Below are 19,156 nucleotides of genomic sequence, written 5' to 3'. Positions count from 1 at the left end.
TAAAAAATACCCATGTAACTTAACTGATATTTACATGTAGATTTTTTTCAAAGGTTGACATAGGGAAAGATAAGGGACATGATATGCTGGTTCTTAATGAAAAAGGGAATGTCTTTTTGTGGTCTACTAATTTACTGCTTTAAGAAGAGAACCTACTATTAGTTCAGTGGATTGTTAAGTTCTGGAGTAGTGTTAGTTCAGAAGCAATAAAGGATTGGTTGTTAAACATAAAAAGCAAACCTTAAAACAATAACCTAGAACCAAAAGGAAGGTTCCAGGCAGAGAATTAACATTTATGCAGTTCAGTTTCAGTTTTCTTTTTCTCATACAACAGAGCAAACTATTTCCTGGTTTGTTAATGGAAAGGTGTTATGCTATATCAGCTGGAATCTAGCTTTACTTATGAAGGTGTAACCACATAGGTGAAAGATTGATTACTGAGTTTTCTCACACCATATGTTTATCAAATATTCTTATTTGGGTTGGGTTTCTAGAGGGAAATTTCAGCTTGACTTTTCATTTAGAATTTTTCTGTTTGGTTCTAAATCTATAGGGGACATTCAGTACACTTCATTTTTAAAGAATATGTTACTTAACAATAATTCTAGATCCTGGAATTGGATATCTGTCAGATCCCACTGATATCTCCACAGTGTGAAATTAGCAAAAGGATGTAGTTAAATACTCAATCTCGATTTAGACTGAATAATTGTTTTTCTCAGCTGGATACACATTTTCCAGCCTTTTGGTTTTTGCCTGCCTTATGTATTTAGGTGATTATTATTCTACGTTTCTCAAGAAACTGAGGAGTACCTTTTTAGGATTGTTGCTGGAGGCTGTTGGAACGTAGACTAGCTTCGAATTTGAGAGTCAGATTGATGGATAAAATATATCTGATGCTGTTACCATTAAATAAATGACTTGCTGGTAAAGTAGTATGCTTTTAAAATAATATGAAAAAATTCTGATTTAAAGTTATTTACACTGTAATTGATTTTAGATGTTATATTACTTGCTAATAAGATTTTTTTTTTCTGGGGATAGAAGCTTATAAAAATTTAAAATACGTTTAATTTTCTACATAGCTCCTTCAAGTATGATGGTGAAGGATGAATATGTTCATGACTTTGAGGGACAGCCATCGTTGTCCACTGAAGGACATTCGATTCAAACCATCCAGCATCCACCAAGTAATCGTGCGTCAACAGAGACATACAGCACCCCAGCTCTGTTAGCCCCATCTGAGTCTAATGCTACCAGCACTGCCAACTTTCCCAACATTCCCGTGGCTTCCACAAGTGAGTTCTAGAATCAGATGTAGTCAGCAAGTTGAGTTTTCCTAATCATTGCTTATTTATGTGTAGTCATTTGGGGGGAAACTCCAAGTAAGTAAACATTAAAAGTAACTGTGGTATCTTTCATAGGTAAACAGGTGTTAGACAGGTATGTACAATCGCTTGGAATTTAATGGCTTTGATTAGAATATTGATTCAAATTAGTGATCTGATTTGAACTTTACTATTACATGTAGAAGTAAGTAGCCTCTTAAGCTCTCAGATAGATTTTGGAGAAATATTTAAATAATAAGTAGTTTTGATCCAAGATGTTTATGAAGGTCTGTGTTAATGGAATTGCAACCTTTCTTTTAATCCAGTGTTCTTATTTTGGTTTATCTGGGAGAATATTACCTTATAGTAGTTGTCTTATTTTCTCACTGTGCAAAGGGATCTTGACAAATTTGTTATGTATTGCTCAAGATAGACATTAAGTAATTAAGTCAATTTTGATGTAAGCTAACTTTTATATCTCTTTTAAAAATATTTGTCTATATTTTTGAAAAATTAGTCTGTTTCAGAAGGATCCTTCTTTTCTGCCATGTCATAGGAGGCAAAGGGGCTGCTAGGTTTAGGTTTTTTGGGGCCTGATGATATGACCTGGTTCTGTTACTTATTTTCACAGTAACCAAAGGTTTGATAGTTTGCTGCCTTGCAAATGAAGTAGCTTTTTTTTTTTTTCTCCAGTTAATCATAGTGCATTGTCTTGGCATGTGTATGGTGTTAGTTGCATGCAATTGCTAAAGGAATTATATGTAAACCTACATCAGAATAGATTTTTGACAGCTCTGGTTTAATACTGTGTTAGTTGCTGCCAAAAGTACCATTATTCTATTTGCTTTACTATCAGATTAGATTCAACATAGAAATTTTGATCTTTGGAATAAATGGGGGACTGATTTCTGTAATTGTGAGTTTTCAAGTGAAGTATACAAAAATTTCCCCTCTTTAATTCATTACACCACTTCAAAGCAATATGTTTTTGGTTTGCTATATAAGAGATGACGGTCTCACTATAGGCAGCATATACTAAATGGGTCATATAGGTTAAGCACTTGAGAACCCAGATCCTTAATCACTTGGTTCTTCTGTTATCTGTCTACTTTTTATTTACCAAATTAGGAATATGGTTGATAAGCAGTGGGTAGTGATAGAAAATGAAAGAAGGTACATTATAGCCACTTGAACGTAGATTAGTGCTAGAGCACAGCTACCTACTTCTGTTTATATTATCTGGAGATTGAATTTCTGTACCTTTGTTAATGCTTGCTAAAGTGACTTCATTTTGACTGTTTTATTCCCTAAGGTTGAGTCCTATGCAAAGATTAGAAAAAGTGATATAAATGAAATGCAGCTAGTTTTATCCTGGTATTTATTGGGTAGATTTTAATAATCAAATACTGTAAATACTGTAAGTTTTAGAACTTGTGTCAAAATGTTCCCTTAGATCTCAAAAAGTATATTGATAAAATTAAATGAACAAAAAGAAGTTGAACTAGAATAGAAGATTTGAAAGGCTATTTTACATGAGCTGATATAGTCGTGTTGTTTAACTATTTTACATACTTAGAATTGCATAAAGGAAGTATTCAGTATGGATAACTACAATGGGTCACTTTACAATTTATGTTCGTTTGACACCTGAATATTTTAAGGATTTCCTTTTAAATATCTGTAAATTAAAATAATTTATCCTGTGTAGTTAATGACAATTTTGGTAAGTTAGCTAAGAGTATTGCATGTATAATTATTAAAAACACGAACAAAACCATAATTAACCTTTAAAGATAAATTGCAGAATCTGGGGGATGAGTAGGAAGGGAGGTTGCTAAAATGCCATTTTTACAGATAAATAATTTGGGGAGTATTGAAATATTCTCTTTAGGTTTTGGTTTTGTAATTCTTAGCTTTAAGGAAATGTGGTATGTAGAGAAAAAAAAATATTCCTTTTCTTTGGTAGTTTGAGCAATGGTGACATTTACTGTCTTCCAGATATCTGATTATACTCCCATTTAGAAAAGAATGAGGTGATGCCAGTTATAAATAATTATAAATTTAGTGCTTTCCAAATGGGGTAAACAATTGACTTAATTAATGCTCTTTAAGAAATCAAATTTCCACTTTAAAAAAAAAAGCCTTAAAAATGTAGGACAGTAAGCAATATCATAGGATGGTTTTTGAATAGAATAGAAGCCAGGAGAAGTTGGCTTCTCTTGGTATATTGCATATAGAGAGGGCAACTAATTTTGTGTAAATCTGGGAATATGATGGTGTTGTTGAAAAGAAATGACCCTTGGTTTATAAAAGCTCTTGAAAAAATTGGAAAGTAGAGTGAGAGTTTTTTTGTTTGTTTTTAACCAGTAAATGGTATATTGATTGGACAGCAGAGCTAGATCTTTTTAACTTCCTCCTCTTCACCATCACATCGTGTTTAAAATAATTTTCTGCTCTGCTTTTCTCTGTCAAACCCTAGCATTCTGCCATTACTAGTACCAGTGCTGACAATGATTTTCAGTTTTCAACATTTTCTTGAGCCTGGATTTTTGGGATCCTAATCAGAAAGGTCCAGAGAGAGAAGTGGTTGGAGTGGCCAGGATGAACTGATACACTTCTGAAGAAGTTAATATGATAGGCCAGACATACAGTGGTGTTTTGCTGGCATTTGAAATACGTTTGTGAAGAAATAAGCCACTAAAATTAGCAAGACATTACCTAAAATGGAATAATTTTGAGCTTCTTCAAGTTAAGGTTTGTCTTTATAGATGACTTTAGGTTTTTTTTTAACCTGATAGGCCATGGGTGAGTTACACTTTTTGCCCATCTTTGTAGTTGTGCATTATCAGATAAAATTAGTCCTTCATTTAGTATATGAAATCATAAGATGACATCTATGAATGTACCATGTTAATGTCTTCTTGTTCCTCTAGGTCAGCCTGCCAGTATACTGGGGGGCAGCCATAGTGAAGGACTGTTGCAGATAGCATCAGGGCCTCAGCCAGGACAGCAGCAGAATGGATTTACTGGTCAGCCAGCTACTTACCATCATAGTATGTACATACTTTAAAAAAATCTTTTAAATAGTTGAGAAAAAAGTAGGCAGCCTTTATAAAAGCAAATTAACCCATGTGGGCCTTAATTTTTAGACAGCACTACCACCTGGACTGGAAGTAGGACTGCACCATACACACCTAATTTGCCTCACCACCAAAACGGCCATCTTCAGCACCACCCGCCTATGCCGCCCCATCCCGGACATTACTGTAAGCTCTTGTTTTTGTTGTAAGGGCTCTTTTTTTTTTCCTTTTTTTTTTTTTTTTTTTTTGGTAGGGCTTTGTTTTCTATTTTTTAAAAATGTTTTTACATCTTTTATTCATCCTGTGATTTTGTTTCATTAAATAGTGCTTTTCAGTAGTTTTTGTAAACAGTAGTATTTTTCATAGTTATTATACCTTTTTATTTTAGAGGAGTGATGTTTGCTAAATACATTTATTTCTCTGTTGCTAATGTTTCATTAACATCACATTGATTTCCATTCATTTGTTTGTTTACTTTGTATATGTTCTTAGATCTCATCTGTGTCTTGTATATCCACCCATAATGGATTAAAATCCTTTGAGCACTGAGTTCTCAAGGTTTTCCTCAGCATAGTATTCAGTGTACTTTGGATAATGTTGAATCTATAGATAACTTTGTGCCGGCATGGTTGGGAGGAATACCCTACAGATAGCCTGTAGTTTCAGGTAGAATAGGAGCACTGTTCATATGGCTTAGTAAAATCAAGAGTATAACTTTTATATACATTAAATTCCTTCTCGTTATAATATTAATAGTACCAAAGAAAACTTAGAAAATACAGAAAAGTGTAAATAAGAAAAGCAAAATTACCCTGAATCCTGCTACTCAAAAATAGCCACTTCTAATATTTTGTCATTTTCCTTCCAGTCATATAAACAGGTATATGTAAATTGACAGGGGGCTCCTACTCTATGTGTATTGTATATGTCTTGCTTCTTTTCAGTTATGTTACTATTTTTTCCATTTCTTAAGAGAATGTAATTTTTAATGGCTGCCTAGGCATAGTGTTTAAGGGTGCTGGGTTTGGACCTTTAACAGGCTTATGTGACCATTGGCAAGTTATTTCACCTCATTAAGCCTCAGGAGCAGTAATACTAGTATCTACCTCAAGGGGTGTTTGTAAGAAGTAAATGTAATAATTTATGTGAGGTGTTTAGCACTGTGTCTTAACACATTACAAGTTTCCAGTTATGTTAGCTACGATTCCATTAAATAAACATCCTTAATTAACGTAAGCACTTGTTTTTAGAATAGACCTAATAGTTTGTTATTATACATTGCATTATAAATTGTACTATATTGGATGTTACATAAATAATTCATTTATGATCTGTATTAAATATTGGATGGAAAATTATGTGTAAATTGTGTAATAATAACACTTGGCAGATAGCACTAAAATGTTAGTTATTAAATATCCACAAAAGTGTTAATAGTTTAAGACTATTTGCTTATTGTAAACTTTTAAGTTCTTAGACATTGCATAAGCTTGTTTTCAACAATTCCTAACTGATAATAGTTATATTTAAGTAAGATTTACTAAAAGTTTTAGCATTAGACAACTTTTAATAAATGAAAATGGAATTTTTGTTGTCTTTTCTTTAGGGCCTGTTCACAATGAGCTTGCATTCCAGCCTCCTATTTCCAATCATCCTGGTAAGTGTATTTCAAAATTGATTTCCTGTATTTAGATTTAGTGGTGATTGAAACGTGCAAACACAGGCTTTAATAGAATTATAGGGTCACTTCTCAGATAAGTACAATACTCATCATGACATGAGTTAATCAACAGTATGAATAGCCTATATAGTCACACATAGACTGTCTATATTTTATTCAGTTTAACTGTCCCCGAAAGAAAAGAACTGTCTTTTTAGCTAAAATGAGAATTACAGAAATGCTGGCTTCAGCATTGAATACATACATATGCAGCAGAATAAAACTAGGTTTCAAAATAGAACAGCTGTAAAACTATAGCTTAAAAAGCCAGGAAAGAATCTTAAGTACATGCTGAAAAGAAAAATAATTCACTCTATTATTCAGGATCTCTGGTTAACTGGAATTTAGAAACTATTTGATTAAATTGTATACAAAAGAGTAAATAGCTAAATAGCTTTCCTCAGTTCAAAGTTTGTGTATAATTTTTGAAGTTATAGAGATAATAAAACAGAAAACACTTGAAAATGAAATACTGAAAGTCCCTTGTAACACAAACATAGATTTTGAATTTTTTTCTCATCCCTTCATATCTGTTTTTCTTAGCATAAAAGGATGCAAATATATTACTTCAACTAATCACCTTAATTTTTTGGAAACTATAAACTCAATTTTCCTCCTAATTAAAGTAACATTATTATGAAGAATTATGTTTTTATTTTTACTTGTTTATTTTTGAGACTGGGCCTGGCTCTGTCACCCAAACTGGAGTACAGTGGCATGATCTCAGCTTACTGAAGCCTTGACCTGCTGGTCTCAAGCAATCCTCTTGCCTCAGCTTCTAGAGTAGCTGGGACTATAGGCAGGCGCCACCATGCCTGGCTAATCTTTGTATTTTAGTAGATACAGGGTCTCACCATGTTGCCCAGGCTGGTCTCGAACTCCTGGCCTAAAGCAATCCTTCTGCTAATAATTTTATTTATTTTTAAATTTTTTGCCGAGATGGGATCTCGCTATGTTGTCCAGGCTGGTTTTGAACTCCTGGCCTCAAGTGATCCTCCTGCCTTAGCCTCCCAGAGTGCTGGGATTATAGACGTGAGCCACCACACCAAGCTTGAAGAATTAAAAAAATTTTTTTAATGATTTTATTTTTCATCTTTGTGGGTACGTAGGAGATGTATATATTTATGGGGCATATGAGATGTTTTGATACAGGCATGTAATGCATGATAAGCACAACATGGAAGATGGGGTATCCATCCCCCTCAAGCATTTATCTTTTGTGTTATAGTCTATACTCTGTTAGTTATTTTAAAGTGTACAGTTAAATTATTGACTACAGTCACCCTGTTGTGCTCTAAAATATTAGACCTTATTCATTCTAACTACCTTTTATACTATTAACCATCCACACCTTCCCCCAACTCCCTACTACCTTTCCCAGCCTCTGGTAACCATCCTTCTACTCTCTGTCTCCATGGGTTCAATTATTTTGATTTTTAGATCTCACAAATAAAAACATGTGATGTTTGTCTTTCTTTGCCTGGCTTATTTCACTGAACGTAGTGCCTCCAGTTCCATCCATATTGTCGCAAGTGACTGAATCTCATTGTTTTTTATGGCTGAACAGTACTCCACTTTTTATATAAAAAGTTTATATAAAAAGTTTTTATATAAAAACTCCATTCTTTATATAAGTCAAGCATAAAGAATTTTAAGCATACCAGAATAGTACAGGAAGTTCCCCTGTTGTACTCATTCCTCAGTTTCAGCTATTATCAACTAATGACCAAACTTATTTCATTCATACTCTCTTTCTTCGTTCTATATTATTTTGAAGCAAATCCTGTATCATAGTTTTATGTGTATCTTAGTATATACTTCCAATAAAGGTTTTTTAAAAACATAAACACAGTGCCCATAATGATTAATTTAAAGGGTAACATACAATTCTTAAATAGGCCCACATAATTTTCTCTGTGTAAATAATGTTCTGTTATTGATTGTGTTGGTTTCAGTTTTTCTTCTAGCTGTTTAAAAAAATAGAAGGGAACATCTTTGTGTTTGTAACTTTTCTCATATTTTAGTTCAAGAGATTTATAGAATTTCTAGATCGAAAGGCCATATTACAGTGACATCAGAGTGTGAGAACCAGTGTTACTGTGCTGGCTAGCAGTAGATGTGATAGTTTAATAAACTTTCTGCTGCTTTAAGAGGCAAATATTTGTTCTGGTTACGAGAAAAGTGATGCTAGTGGGGCAGAAGCATTCTTTTAACTATATATTTATTATCTTCTTTAACGGATTTTCTGTGTTATATTGTGTGTTGTGATTTTAAACATTTTTGTAGGTCAAGGGGTCTAGCCTTTTCATAAAACACTTTTTTTGAGAAATGTAATATACAGAAAAGTATATAACACAAATAAGTATATAGTCTAACATCACTGAAACCAGTACTCATGTAACCACTACCCAGATCTAGAACTAAAACATTACAGCATCCCAGAAACCTTCCTACCCCATGAATTTTGTCTCTGTCAAAACCTTCTCTTTCCTTCTCCCCAGAGGTAGCCACTGTCCTGCTTTTTATGGATAAAAAGCACTTTTTTTCCTCTTTCATTTATTTTTTATTTTTAAAATTTTTAAAATTTATTTTGAGATGAACTCTCGTTCTGTCGCCCAGGCTAGAGTGCAGTGGCGCAATTTGGCTCACTGCAACCTCCACCTCTGGGTTCAAGCCATTCTCCTGCCTCAGCCTCCCGAGTAGCTGGGATTATAGGCACCCGCCACCTTGCCTGGCTAATTTTTGTATTTTTAGTAGAGATAGGGTTTCACCATGTTGTCCAGGCTGGTCTCGAACTCTTGGCCTCAAGTGATCTGCACCATCGGCCTCCCAAAATGCTGGGATTACAGGCATGAGCCACTGCACCCGGCCCTTTTATGCTCTTTTAAAGTGATGAAGACATCCCTAAACAGTCTAGTAATCTGGCTTTACTTGTTTTTTAAATTATATAAATGGAATTACTGTATCAGGATCTTGATTCATGTGTGTGAATATATTGTGACAAGAGGGGAAAATCTAGAGTCTGAAGAATGAGAATTTTTGCTGGCTGTCCTTGAGAGTCATTAGTGGCTCCTGGCAATTTAGGGATCTCAGTGTTCATATAGCTTAGTGGGAGGTAGTCTGCAGTAGTGAGGGTAATCAAGGCTCTGAAGAAAGACCTACCCTGGATAGAGTCATAGGTGGGTATAGCGGCGGTGACATTTAGCTAGTCATTTAGACCTCTTCAGTACTTGCCTTTGGCCTCTTGGTAGATTTAATTCATTCTTTTCATGGTAGAACTGGTGTTTAGGCCCGACATCTGGTTAGAAAATAGCATTAATCAGCTGAGGCTATGCTTTTATAGTAGTGTGCGTTGACATTAAAGCCTCTGTCTTTTTTTTTAAGAAACCGGGTCTCACTATGGGCCTCTGTCTTTGAGTAGAATAAGGAAGTGATTTATTGGTGAGGCTGGTCCTGAAAAGGTCTCTGTCGAGGTAGTTGCCGCAGAGGATTTGCTCTGCATGCACACCTTTAATGGAGTCAGCAGGTAGAACCCAAATGGTCTTTGGCTGTGGATACTAATGGGCCCTTGAGGAGTTCTATCTCACAACTGTTCCTCTTCATTTCTCCTTTTGTACTGTTTCAAGAATATTGTAACTGATTTCCCTGTTAGGAGAGCTTCCAGTTCTAGTACCCTCCTTCTCAACTGTATCTCTACTGCTACTCAATATTTATTTTAAAATTTGAATCTAGTTATTTCTTTGCTAAAGAACTTATTCCCCTACTCAATGCTTGGCCATAGGATAAAGTCCAAATTCCTTAGCTAGGCAGAAAAGAATCTCTGGTCCTCGTCCTTGTGTGCTTCTCTAGCCTCATCTCTTGAAGCTTTAACCTAGGTATATCATCCCTCTGCTTTTTTCTCGTACTCTATATTAGTTATCTATTCCACAACAAATTACTCCAAAACTTAGCAAATTGAAACAATAACAATTTGTCATATCACTTAGTTTCTATAGGTAGGGATCTACACAAGGCTTAGCTGGGTGGTTTCGGCTCAGGATCTTATGAGGTTGCACTGAAGTTGTCAGCTGGGGCTGCCATCATCTGAAGGCATTTTCAGAGGCTAAAGGATTCACTTTCAGGGTCGTTTACTGACATACCTGACAAGTTAGTGGTCTCGGCGGTCTCGTTGGCAGGAGGCTCCAGTTTCTCTTCTTGTGGATTTCTCTTATAATGTGACAGCTAACGAGTGATCAGGAGAGAGTAAGACAGAGTCTCGGTGTCTTTAAATACTTAGCCTCAGAAGTCACATCATCTTATCTGTAAGAGTCCATGTCCTGTGGGAGGGGCCTACACAAGGATGTGAATATCAGGAGGTGAGAATCATTGGGGGTCATCGTGAATGTTGGCTCCCGTGCTCTCCTATCCTCCCAAATGTGGTGAGCTCTTTGAAAATCCAGCGTAAGTGCACTACTGATGGGAAGCCTTTCCTAATCCTTTTTCCCTGCTACCTAGTACTTTATAATTGTATTAAATTATAATTACTAGTTTACATGTCCGCTATCCTTGCTTAATGTAGAAAAGAAGCCAAAGTTTAAAACTTTGTGTAGGTATATGGTTAGTGTAGACTCTTATGGTCTGATGAAGCAGTGCTAAAATATTCTACCATAGATTTAGAACTATTTAAACAGGAAATATACATATACCTTTGAATCTTTTATATGTGTAAAAATCAATAATATATAGTAAATTTATTTTGAGAAATTATTATTTTTTATTATTATTATTTTTTTTTGAGACGGAGTCTTGCTCTGTCACCCAGGCTGGAGTGCAGTGGCCGGATCTCAGCTCACTGCAAGCTCCTCCTCTCGGGTTCACGCCATTCTCCTGCCTCAGCCTCCCGAGTAGCTGGGACTACAGGCACCCGCCACTTCGCCCGGCTAGTTTTTTGTATTTTTTAGTAGAGACGGGGTTTCACCGTATTAGCCAGGATGGTCTCGATCTCCTGACCTCATGATCCCCCGTCTCGGCCTCCCAAAGTGCTGGGATTACAGGCTTGAGCCACCGCGCCCGGCCGAGAAATTATTTTTGAAGATAGTTACATAAATGTTTTAGGAAATAGATGATATAATTGTAGAAAATGAAAATAAAGATTGGTCATAATTACCTTGGTGTTAAAAGATTTCAGATAGGCAGCATACTTGGTGGTTCCATGTGTTGACTTTGGAAAAGTTTAATCACCTCATTTCTTTTTTACCAACTTCTTGTTTTTGCTTTTTCTTAAAACTGAGGTGTATTCATCAAATTGAATACTGATTGCAAATTAAAGTGAAAGATTTCTTCAGTGTCTGAGGTTATTTTGTTCAGATTCACAAATGGATTCGAAACCCACAAATTTCCAACTTCAGGTGTGTTCTAGACTTTGGAGAGTACCTTTTTGTATTAATAAAAGATTCTCACAGGGCATCTCATCCGTATCTAAATAATAAAGGTAATAATTCATAGTGAGTCACTTAGGTGCTTTAAGCAAATCTTTACACTTTATTGGAATGACTTTATTTTTATTTAAAATATTGAAGATAGGCAGAGCACTTTGGCTTACTCCTATAATCCCAGCACTCTCAGAGGCCCAGGCCAGGGGATCGCTTGAGCCCAGGAGTTTGAGACCAGCCTGGGCAACATAATGAGACCCCGTCTCTACACAAAAGTACCAACAAATTAGCCAGACATGGTGGTGTGCACCTGTAGTCCCGGCTACTCTAGAGGCTGAGGTGAGAGAAGCACTTGAGTTGGGGAGATCAAGGTTGCGTGAGCCATGATTGCACCATTGCATTCCAGCCTGCATCTCAAAAACAAATACGTAAAAATTCCGAAAACAAAAAATTGAAGACAATACCTTGGAGACCTAAATCTTTCATTATAATTTAACAGCATTTATTTGATAAGACGGTACTTTATAATTTCCCCGTTACAAAAAGTATTTAGATAAGTTTTTTCATTGTAAACAATTTTTTTGTTAACTCAGTCTTTTAAAACCTTTTCTTTGGCCAGTGATGAACAGTTTTGGGCTTCATGAGACTGGCTTAACTTCACTAATTTAGGAGCAAAAAAATAAAAATATCGAAGTTAGCTCATAACTGTCCTACTCCCTTTCAAATGAGTTGGGGCATTCAGAAAGCCCATTCTGTGCTGAATAATTCCAGCCTTCTGTTGATGCTAGTTTTGAGAACTGCGGAGTTGTCATTATATGGCATTAGTCCTTGCGGGCAAAAGCTTAAAGAGATTCTAGAAAAGTTTAATAGTTGTTTCCTATTACTTTCCCCTGTTTTTAAAATAAGAATGATCCCTTCTGACTGATTAGCAAATTGAGAGTGGAGTAAAAAAGTTTTTCACATAGTGCTTTGTATCTCAGTACTGTCAGATTTGCTGGGGCTCATTTAGATGAGCTCTAGCCTTCTCTGTCCTCCTAAGTGGTAGCCCACTTACCTTTGCATTCCTAGGCCTTTTTAAGTCACTGATCGGTAGTGCAACTCTCCTATGCTGGTTTCTTTTTATTCTCAAGTCTCTTAAAACGTGTCTTCCCAGTACTAGCATGTCAACTCAAACTAAACAACCTGTTCAGAGTGCAGCTTTAGATAACCATTGTTGTTTTATGGTGTCTGAACTATTAAGACAAACAAAAACAGTTACTTTAGTGAGTAGGAAATAATAGAGTAAGGTTTAGGTGCAGTTGCAAATGTTGTAAATAATGATGATAAGAGTACATTTTTCAGGCCCGGTGTGGTGGCTCACACCTGTAATCCCAACACATAGGGAGGGCAAGGCAGGAGGATCACTTGAGCCCAGAAATTCAAGACCAGCTTGGGTATCATAGGGAGACCCAACCCCATGTCTACAAAAAATTTAAAAAATTAGCCAGGCATGGTGGCCTGCACGTGTATCCCCAGCTACTTGGAAGGCTGAGGTGAGAGGATAGCTTGGGCCCGGGATAGCTTAGGATAGCTTGGACTGCAATGAGCTGTAATCGTGCCATTGTACTCTAGCTTGGGCAAGAGAGTGAGACTCCCATCTCCCCCCTCCTCCCAAAAAACATATTTTTCTTAACCATGGAGGCTATAAAACTCCCATTTACCCCCCATCCCCCGAATTGACTCTCACAGAAAAAACGTTGCTTACCATGGAACTTTGCTTCTGGTTAGTATCTTTCGGTATAAACCAGGAAATGTATGTACTTGGACCTCATTTTTTTTTTTTTTTTAAGACAGAGTCTCACTCTGTTGCCAGACTAGAGTGCAGTGGCACCATCTTGGCTCACTGCAAACTCCACCTCCCAGGTTCAGGTGATTCTCCTGCCTCAGCCTCCCGAGTAGCTGGGACCACAGGTGTGTGCCACCATGCCCAGCTAATTTTTATATTTTTAGTAGAGATGGGGTTTCGCCATGTTGGCCAGGATGATCACCATCTCTTGACCTCGTGATTGGCCCGCCTTGGCCTCCCAAAGTGCTGGGATTACAGGCGTGATCCACCACGCCTGGCCCTCATTTTCTTCTTACCTAGTATTATAAATATTTGTTTATAACTAAATTTAACATTTGGACTGATTGTGTAAAGACAACTTTTAAGTGCTGTTACTGTTTTTTTGCTGTGGGTTTTTTTTTGGCCACCAAAACATTGGGTGATTGATGTCTTAGACAATCTCTGTAGTTTTGGTTTAACCAGTATACCTATCAGTTGTTCGCTGAAGCTTCTTGTCCATAGCGTAATGTGATATCTTCACATTACATTTTCTATAGACAATAATTTTTTTTTTTTTTTTTAATTTTTGAGATGGGGTCTCTGTGGCCTGGGCTGGAGTGCGGTGGCACTCTCATGGCTCACTGCCATCCTGACCTCCCAGACTTAGGTGATTCTCCTATCTCAGCCTCCTGTAGCTAGGACTACAGATGTACACAACCATGCCCAGCCAATTTTTCTATTTTTCGTAGAGACGAGGTTTCACTATGTTGCCCAGGCTGGCCTTCCTCCTGGGCTCTAGTGATCTGCCCATTTTGCCTCCCAAAGTGCTGGGATTATAGGCATGAGCCACCATGCCCGGCTGAAAATAATTTCATAAATACTTCAAAACTGGCTTTTTAAGAAGACACTCAGTGAAGACACTTAGTGTATCACTGGTTTTTGTGTTCTAATCATAATGAAATATATTTAAACAAATGTTTATCTTTGTGACGAGTTCATTAGCGTGACATGGCAAAACATTTGAGTTTTTAAGTTTTCGAATTATCCAATCTTCATGTGATCTGTTTTGGTAACTCCTCATTGGAAAGTACTTTATTGCTTGGCAGCATTTCGAAAAGTAATTAGGGTACATAGCTTTTACAAGCTGTTTTCTTTTTAAAAAATTTTAAGCATCAATCATACTTCATTTTAGGTTATTTTTTTTTCCCCCATAAGATCTGGGTTTCTTTTTTGTCATTCTAAGTAACTTTGTCGAAAGTAAGATTGTTGAAAGTTTTGTTGCTTCAAATTCTAGTTTAAAGTTCATAAATAGCATATTGAGATACAGATAAATCTTTCTTTTAAATATGTCGAACCCATTTCCACCCTAGGGTCTTTGCTTTTGCTTCCTCTCTGAAATCTGTTTACAGTCTTCACATAGATAAAAGGTTATTCAGATCTCATCTTTTCAGATAGGATGTCCCCTACCATCCAGTCTGAAGTGTTTTTTCCAGTCATCTGCTGTTCCATGCCCTGTTTTATTTTCTTCACAATGTTCATCGTTACCTGAGTTATTTTATTTGTTAGCTTATTTGTCTGCCCCTGCACCTCTGTGAGAACGGGGACTGTAGCTGTTTTGTTTCCTACTGTGTATGCAGTGCCCAGAAAGATCCCTAGGTACTCTGTAGATGTCTGTTAAATGAGTTAAAACAGGAAAGCCAAATAATTTTTATGTATTTGGGCTTGATGTAATAATTATTGTATACAAATAAAAATTAGAAATACTTGATCAGTTGTCTTTGCAAACCAAAGTAGCACCTCTTTTTTTCCCCAATTATTTAAAATTGTATATTGCTGTTCAAATGGATACACTAAATACGTCTTCAAAGTTAAAATTATGGTAGTTAACATGACCTGACTTCACTAAAAATGTCTTTTCCTCTGGCATAGATGGGACAAATGACCTACTATCCAAGAGACAATTGAGAATCTGTGTGTACAACAACTGTGCGATTAGAGTATAATTAACCTTAACTCAGGGATGGGATAGCTGATTTGCTTGTGCACTTTCTCTCAATTAGGGAATCTATAAAAACATGTCATGAATCGATGTTATTCAAGGACAGTTCCCTGGAATACATCTTAGAGTCAGTGTGTTTTTAAAAAATGAAAGTTGAGGCTACATAGAGAATATGAGTAGTCAAATGAAACATCATGGTAAAATAATTTATTTTAGATTCTGATTATTTCTGTTTCTTTAAATTCTCAGTTGACCTGGTCCTTTGAGGTAAGAACCAAATTCCAGATTTTAAAAAATGACTTTTAGAACTTGAGGATAAGTGGTAATTAGAAATTAAAAAAAAATGACTTTAGGGTTTTAAGAACAGTGCTAGGTACTCAGCTAGAAAATAGAAGACATAGAAATTCCTACTTTTTAATGCATTATGTTATTTTAATCCAGTTGTTTTGGGGGCATTACATTTCCTCTCCCCTTCCTTCACCCTTTCTTTTAGGAAAAGCTTTGTGTTGTGGAGTGCAAGTGAAAGCCTTATACCTTTCTCTCATGGGAGGATGTTCTTTCCCATTTATTTCCTATAGCTCCTGAGTATTGGTGTTCCATTGCTTACTTTGAAATGGATGTTCAGGTAGGAGAGACATTTAAGGTTCCTTCAAGCTGCCCTATTGTTACTGTTGATGGATACGTGGACCCTTCTGGAGGAGATCGCTTTTGTTTGGGTCAACTCTCCAATGTCCACAGGACAGAAGCCATTGAGAGAGCAAGGTATTGATTGTATAGTCAGATAGTTACTTTAAAAATTTAGCATAATACATTGTCTTTTATTCAAAGTTATGTTTCCCCGTTTACATTGTATGTGTTCTTAAATATAAATAAAGGAATAAAGGTCATGTTGAAAATTCAGAATTTGTAAGCACTTCATCTTCATTGTCGATGTTTTTGTTGTGTAACATACAATGATAAAAGATAGCCTTTTTTATGTTAGTAGATTTCTCTTTCAAATAGTAAGTATACCTTTTGGAATTCAATTTGAAAATGTTGTTTTCTTGATCATACATGTCTACAAATTACTGAAAGGAAGTAATATTAAATGAGAACATGTTTCTGAAAGTTTTAGTTACAGTGTTAAAAGCATTGGTAATAAAAGGGAAATGGTTAAGTAAATTATGATAAATTTTTCATTTTTTATATAGTCATTAAAATGTTTAAAAGTTTGTATAATGAAGCTGGGTGCGGTGGCTCACGCCTGTAATCCCAGCACTTTGGGAAGCGCACTTGAGGTCAGGAGTTGGAGACCAGCCTGGCCAACATGGTGAAACCTTATCTCTATTAAAAATAGAAAAATTAGCCATATGTGGTGGTGCATACCTGTAATCCCAGCTACTCAGGAGGCTGAGACAGGAGAATTGCTTGAACCCGGGAAGCGGAGGTTGCAGTGACCTGAGATCATGCCACTGCACCCCAGCCTGGGTGACAGAGTGAGACTCCGTTTCAAAAAAAAAAAAGTTTATATAATGAAATGGAAATGCTTACAATGAAATACTACAGGGACATACCATTTTAGCTACTGTATGATCTCAGCTTTTTAAGGATGTGTGTGCTAAAGAACATAATCTTGGCCCTATCACTTGCTGTGTGACTTTGGCAAATTACCTAACCACTAAGCCACTTCTGGCTAATAAGAGTTTTCTGTGATGAAGAAAATGATTTATATTTGCACTGCCCAGTTCAGTAGCCACTAGCCACATGTAGCTATTGAGCACTTAAATTATAGCTCACTTGATTGACTAATAGGATTTCTAATTAGTTTTAATTTAATTTAAATAGTCACATGTGGCTAGTGGCTATCAATTTGGACAGTATGCCTTAGTTTCCTTATCTAAAAAAATAGTAATAGTACTTATTGAGTTGTAAGGGTTTAATGAGAATTCATACTACATGCTTCTGACACATAGTAAGCGTTGTATATATGTGCGTCATTATTAGATATGAACAGGAAAAGAAGGAAATATACAAAAATGTTATTAATAGCTATCTTTTGGTTTTGTATGATCATTTTTAATTTTTCAATATTAAGCATGCTATACAGTCTGAACTAAAATTTAATTTTAAATATTTATCAAGATAAAATGTAATTTCTTTTTTCTTCCTAAGGTTGCACATAGGCAAAGGTGTGCAGTTGGAATGTAAAGGTGAAGGTGATGTTTGGGTCAGGTGCCTTAGCGACCACGCGGTCTTTGTACAGAGTTACTACTTAGACAGAGAAGCTGGGCGTGCACCTGGAGATGCTGTTCATAAGATCTACCCAAGTGCATATATAAAGGTTAGTTACAATTTTATTTGAATAGTTTAGACTTAAAGCTCTATTTGTTGTCAAAAGAATTGAAATCCAGGTGGAAGGAATGGAAAAATGTTTGTTTTAAGTATAAAGCACATTTTCGGAGGGCATTTATTGACATGTTCAGTAATCTAGTTTGGTGGTTGCCAGTTTGTTACATGTTTTATTTTTTATTTTATTTATTTATTTATTTTTGAGACAGTCTTGCTGTCATCGCCCAGGCTGGAGTGCAGTGGTGTGATCTCGGCTCACTGCAACCTGCGCCTCCCAGGTTCAAGCAATTCTTGTGCTTCAGCCTCCCAAGTAGCTGGGATCACAGGCACATGCCACTGTGCCTGGCTAAGTTTTGTATTTTTAGTAGAGACGGGGTTTCACCATGTTGGCCAGGCTGGTCTCGAATGCCTGACCTCAAGTGATCCTCCTGACTTGGCCTCCCAAAGTGCTGGGGTTACAGGCGTGAGCCACTGCGCCAGGCCTGTTACATGTTTTATAGTAATACAAAGGCTCTTGAAAATACTGAGTGAAATTTCCAAAGTTGTATTCCTTTAACTTGAAATTTGTAAGAATCAGACTCTGGACTTTCATCTTAGCCAGTCTTCAGGATTTTATGGAAGGGAATTCTAAAATTAATAGCTTTTCAAATTAAGAACCTGATAAGCCTGAAATATTTTTCACTAGTTATTATATGTTCAACCTATTTGAATTTTACTTTATAATATAACCTGTTTTTGAAAGAGAAAGATAGTTGTAATTAGATAGCTTAAATATATTTTTAATTTTGCATCATCCTCAGCGTTTTCATTGTCAGTGATTGTAAATTGGTGGAATTAACTGTATCTCATAACTTATTCCCAGGAGGTTGCTTAGGGTAAAAATAATATAGCCCCATAGCATCTATAAAAATGGAATTGCCTGATTGCCTTGCAACAGCAAACCCAGTTTCTCATTTCCAGTTATAGTTCAGTTAAAGAATATTGGAATTTTTTTATATGACACTTTAAAACATACCAAGTATAGAGAAAATAATAAACCACCTGTACGTATCATCTAGCTTCAACGATTATCAGCATTTTACCAATCTTTAATGTGTTTCTCCCCCAACTTTTTTTTCCTGGCATCGTTGAAAGCCAATTTCAAACAGCATAGTCACTCATAAAATATTTCTGTGTGAGTAACTCATAAAATACGCCTGTGTGACTCACAAATCTATCCAGACTTCTGAAAAACATAATCTCTGTGCTGTTTATTAAACTTAATAAAATTAGCATCAATTCCCTGTTAAAATTTTCAACAATAGAGCATTAGTTATAGTTTTAGTCTGTTAGAACAATAGAGTAAAACAACAAAATATTATATTTATTGATAAGATATCCATGGTATAGAAAAGTTAGTTATTAAACAATACATAAGGCCTGATTCAGTGGCTCATGCCTGTAATCTTAGTACTTTGGGAGGCCGAGGTTGGAGGATTGCTTGAGG

The 19,156-nt window shown here is 36.0% G+C and overlaps 1 protein-coding gene across 2 annotated transcripts in view; it reads left to right on the top strand.

The window, feature by feature from the left end:
• The window catches only part of SMAD4 (SMAD family member 4), a 56,051-nt gene that overhangs the window by 24,112 nt on the left and 12,783 nt on the right, over nt 1-19,156 (top strand). For both annotated transcript variants that reach the window (XR_013408074.1, NM_001261090.1), the window contains 6 exon segments: nt 1,086-1,298; nt 4,262-4,381; nt 4,478-4,594; nt 6,015-6,065; nt 15,921-16,104; nt 17,494-17,662. Coding sequence is in view for 1 of the 2 variants with exons in the window: in NM_001261090.1 (NP_001248019.1) it covers nt 1,086-1,298; nt 4,262-4,381; nt 4,478-4,594; nt 6,015-6,065; nt 15,921-16,104; nt 17,494-17,662 (854 nt within the window). In the remaining variant the exon portion in view is untranslated.

This window comes from Macaca mulatta, chromosome 18 (assembly GCF_049350105.2).
Source record: "Macaca mulatta isolate MMU2019108-1 chromosome 18, T2T-MMU8v2.0, whole genome shotgun sequence".
Taxonomy (NCBI): Eukaryota; Metazoa; Chordata; class Mammalia; order Primates; family Cercopithecidae; genus Macaca; species Macaca mulatta.
This window is presented reverse-complemented; position numbering and strand designations above follow the sequence as displayed.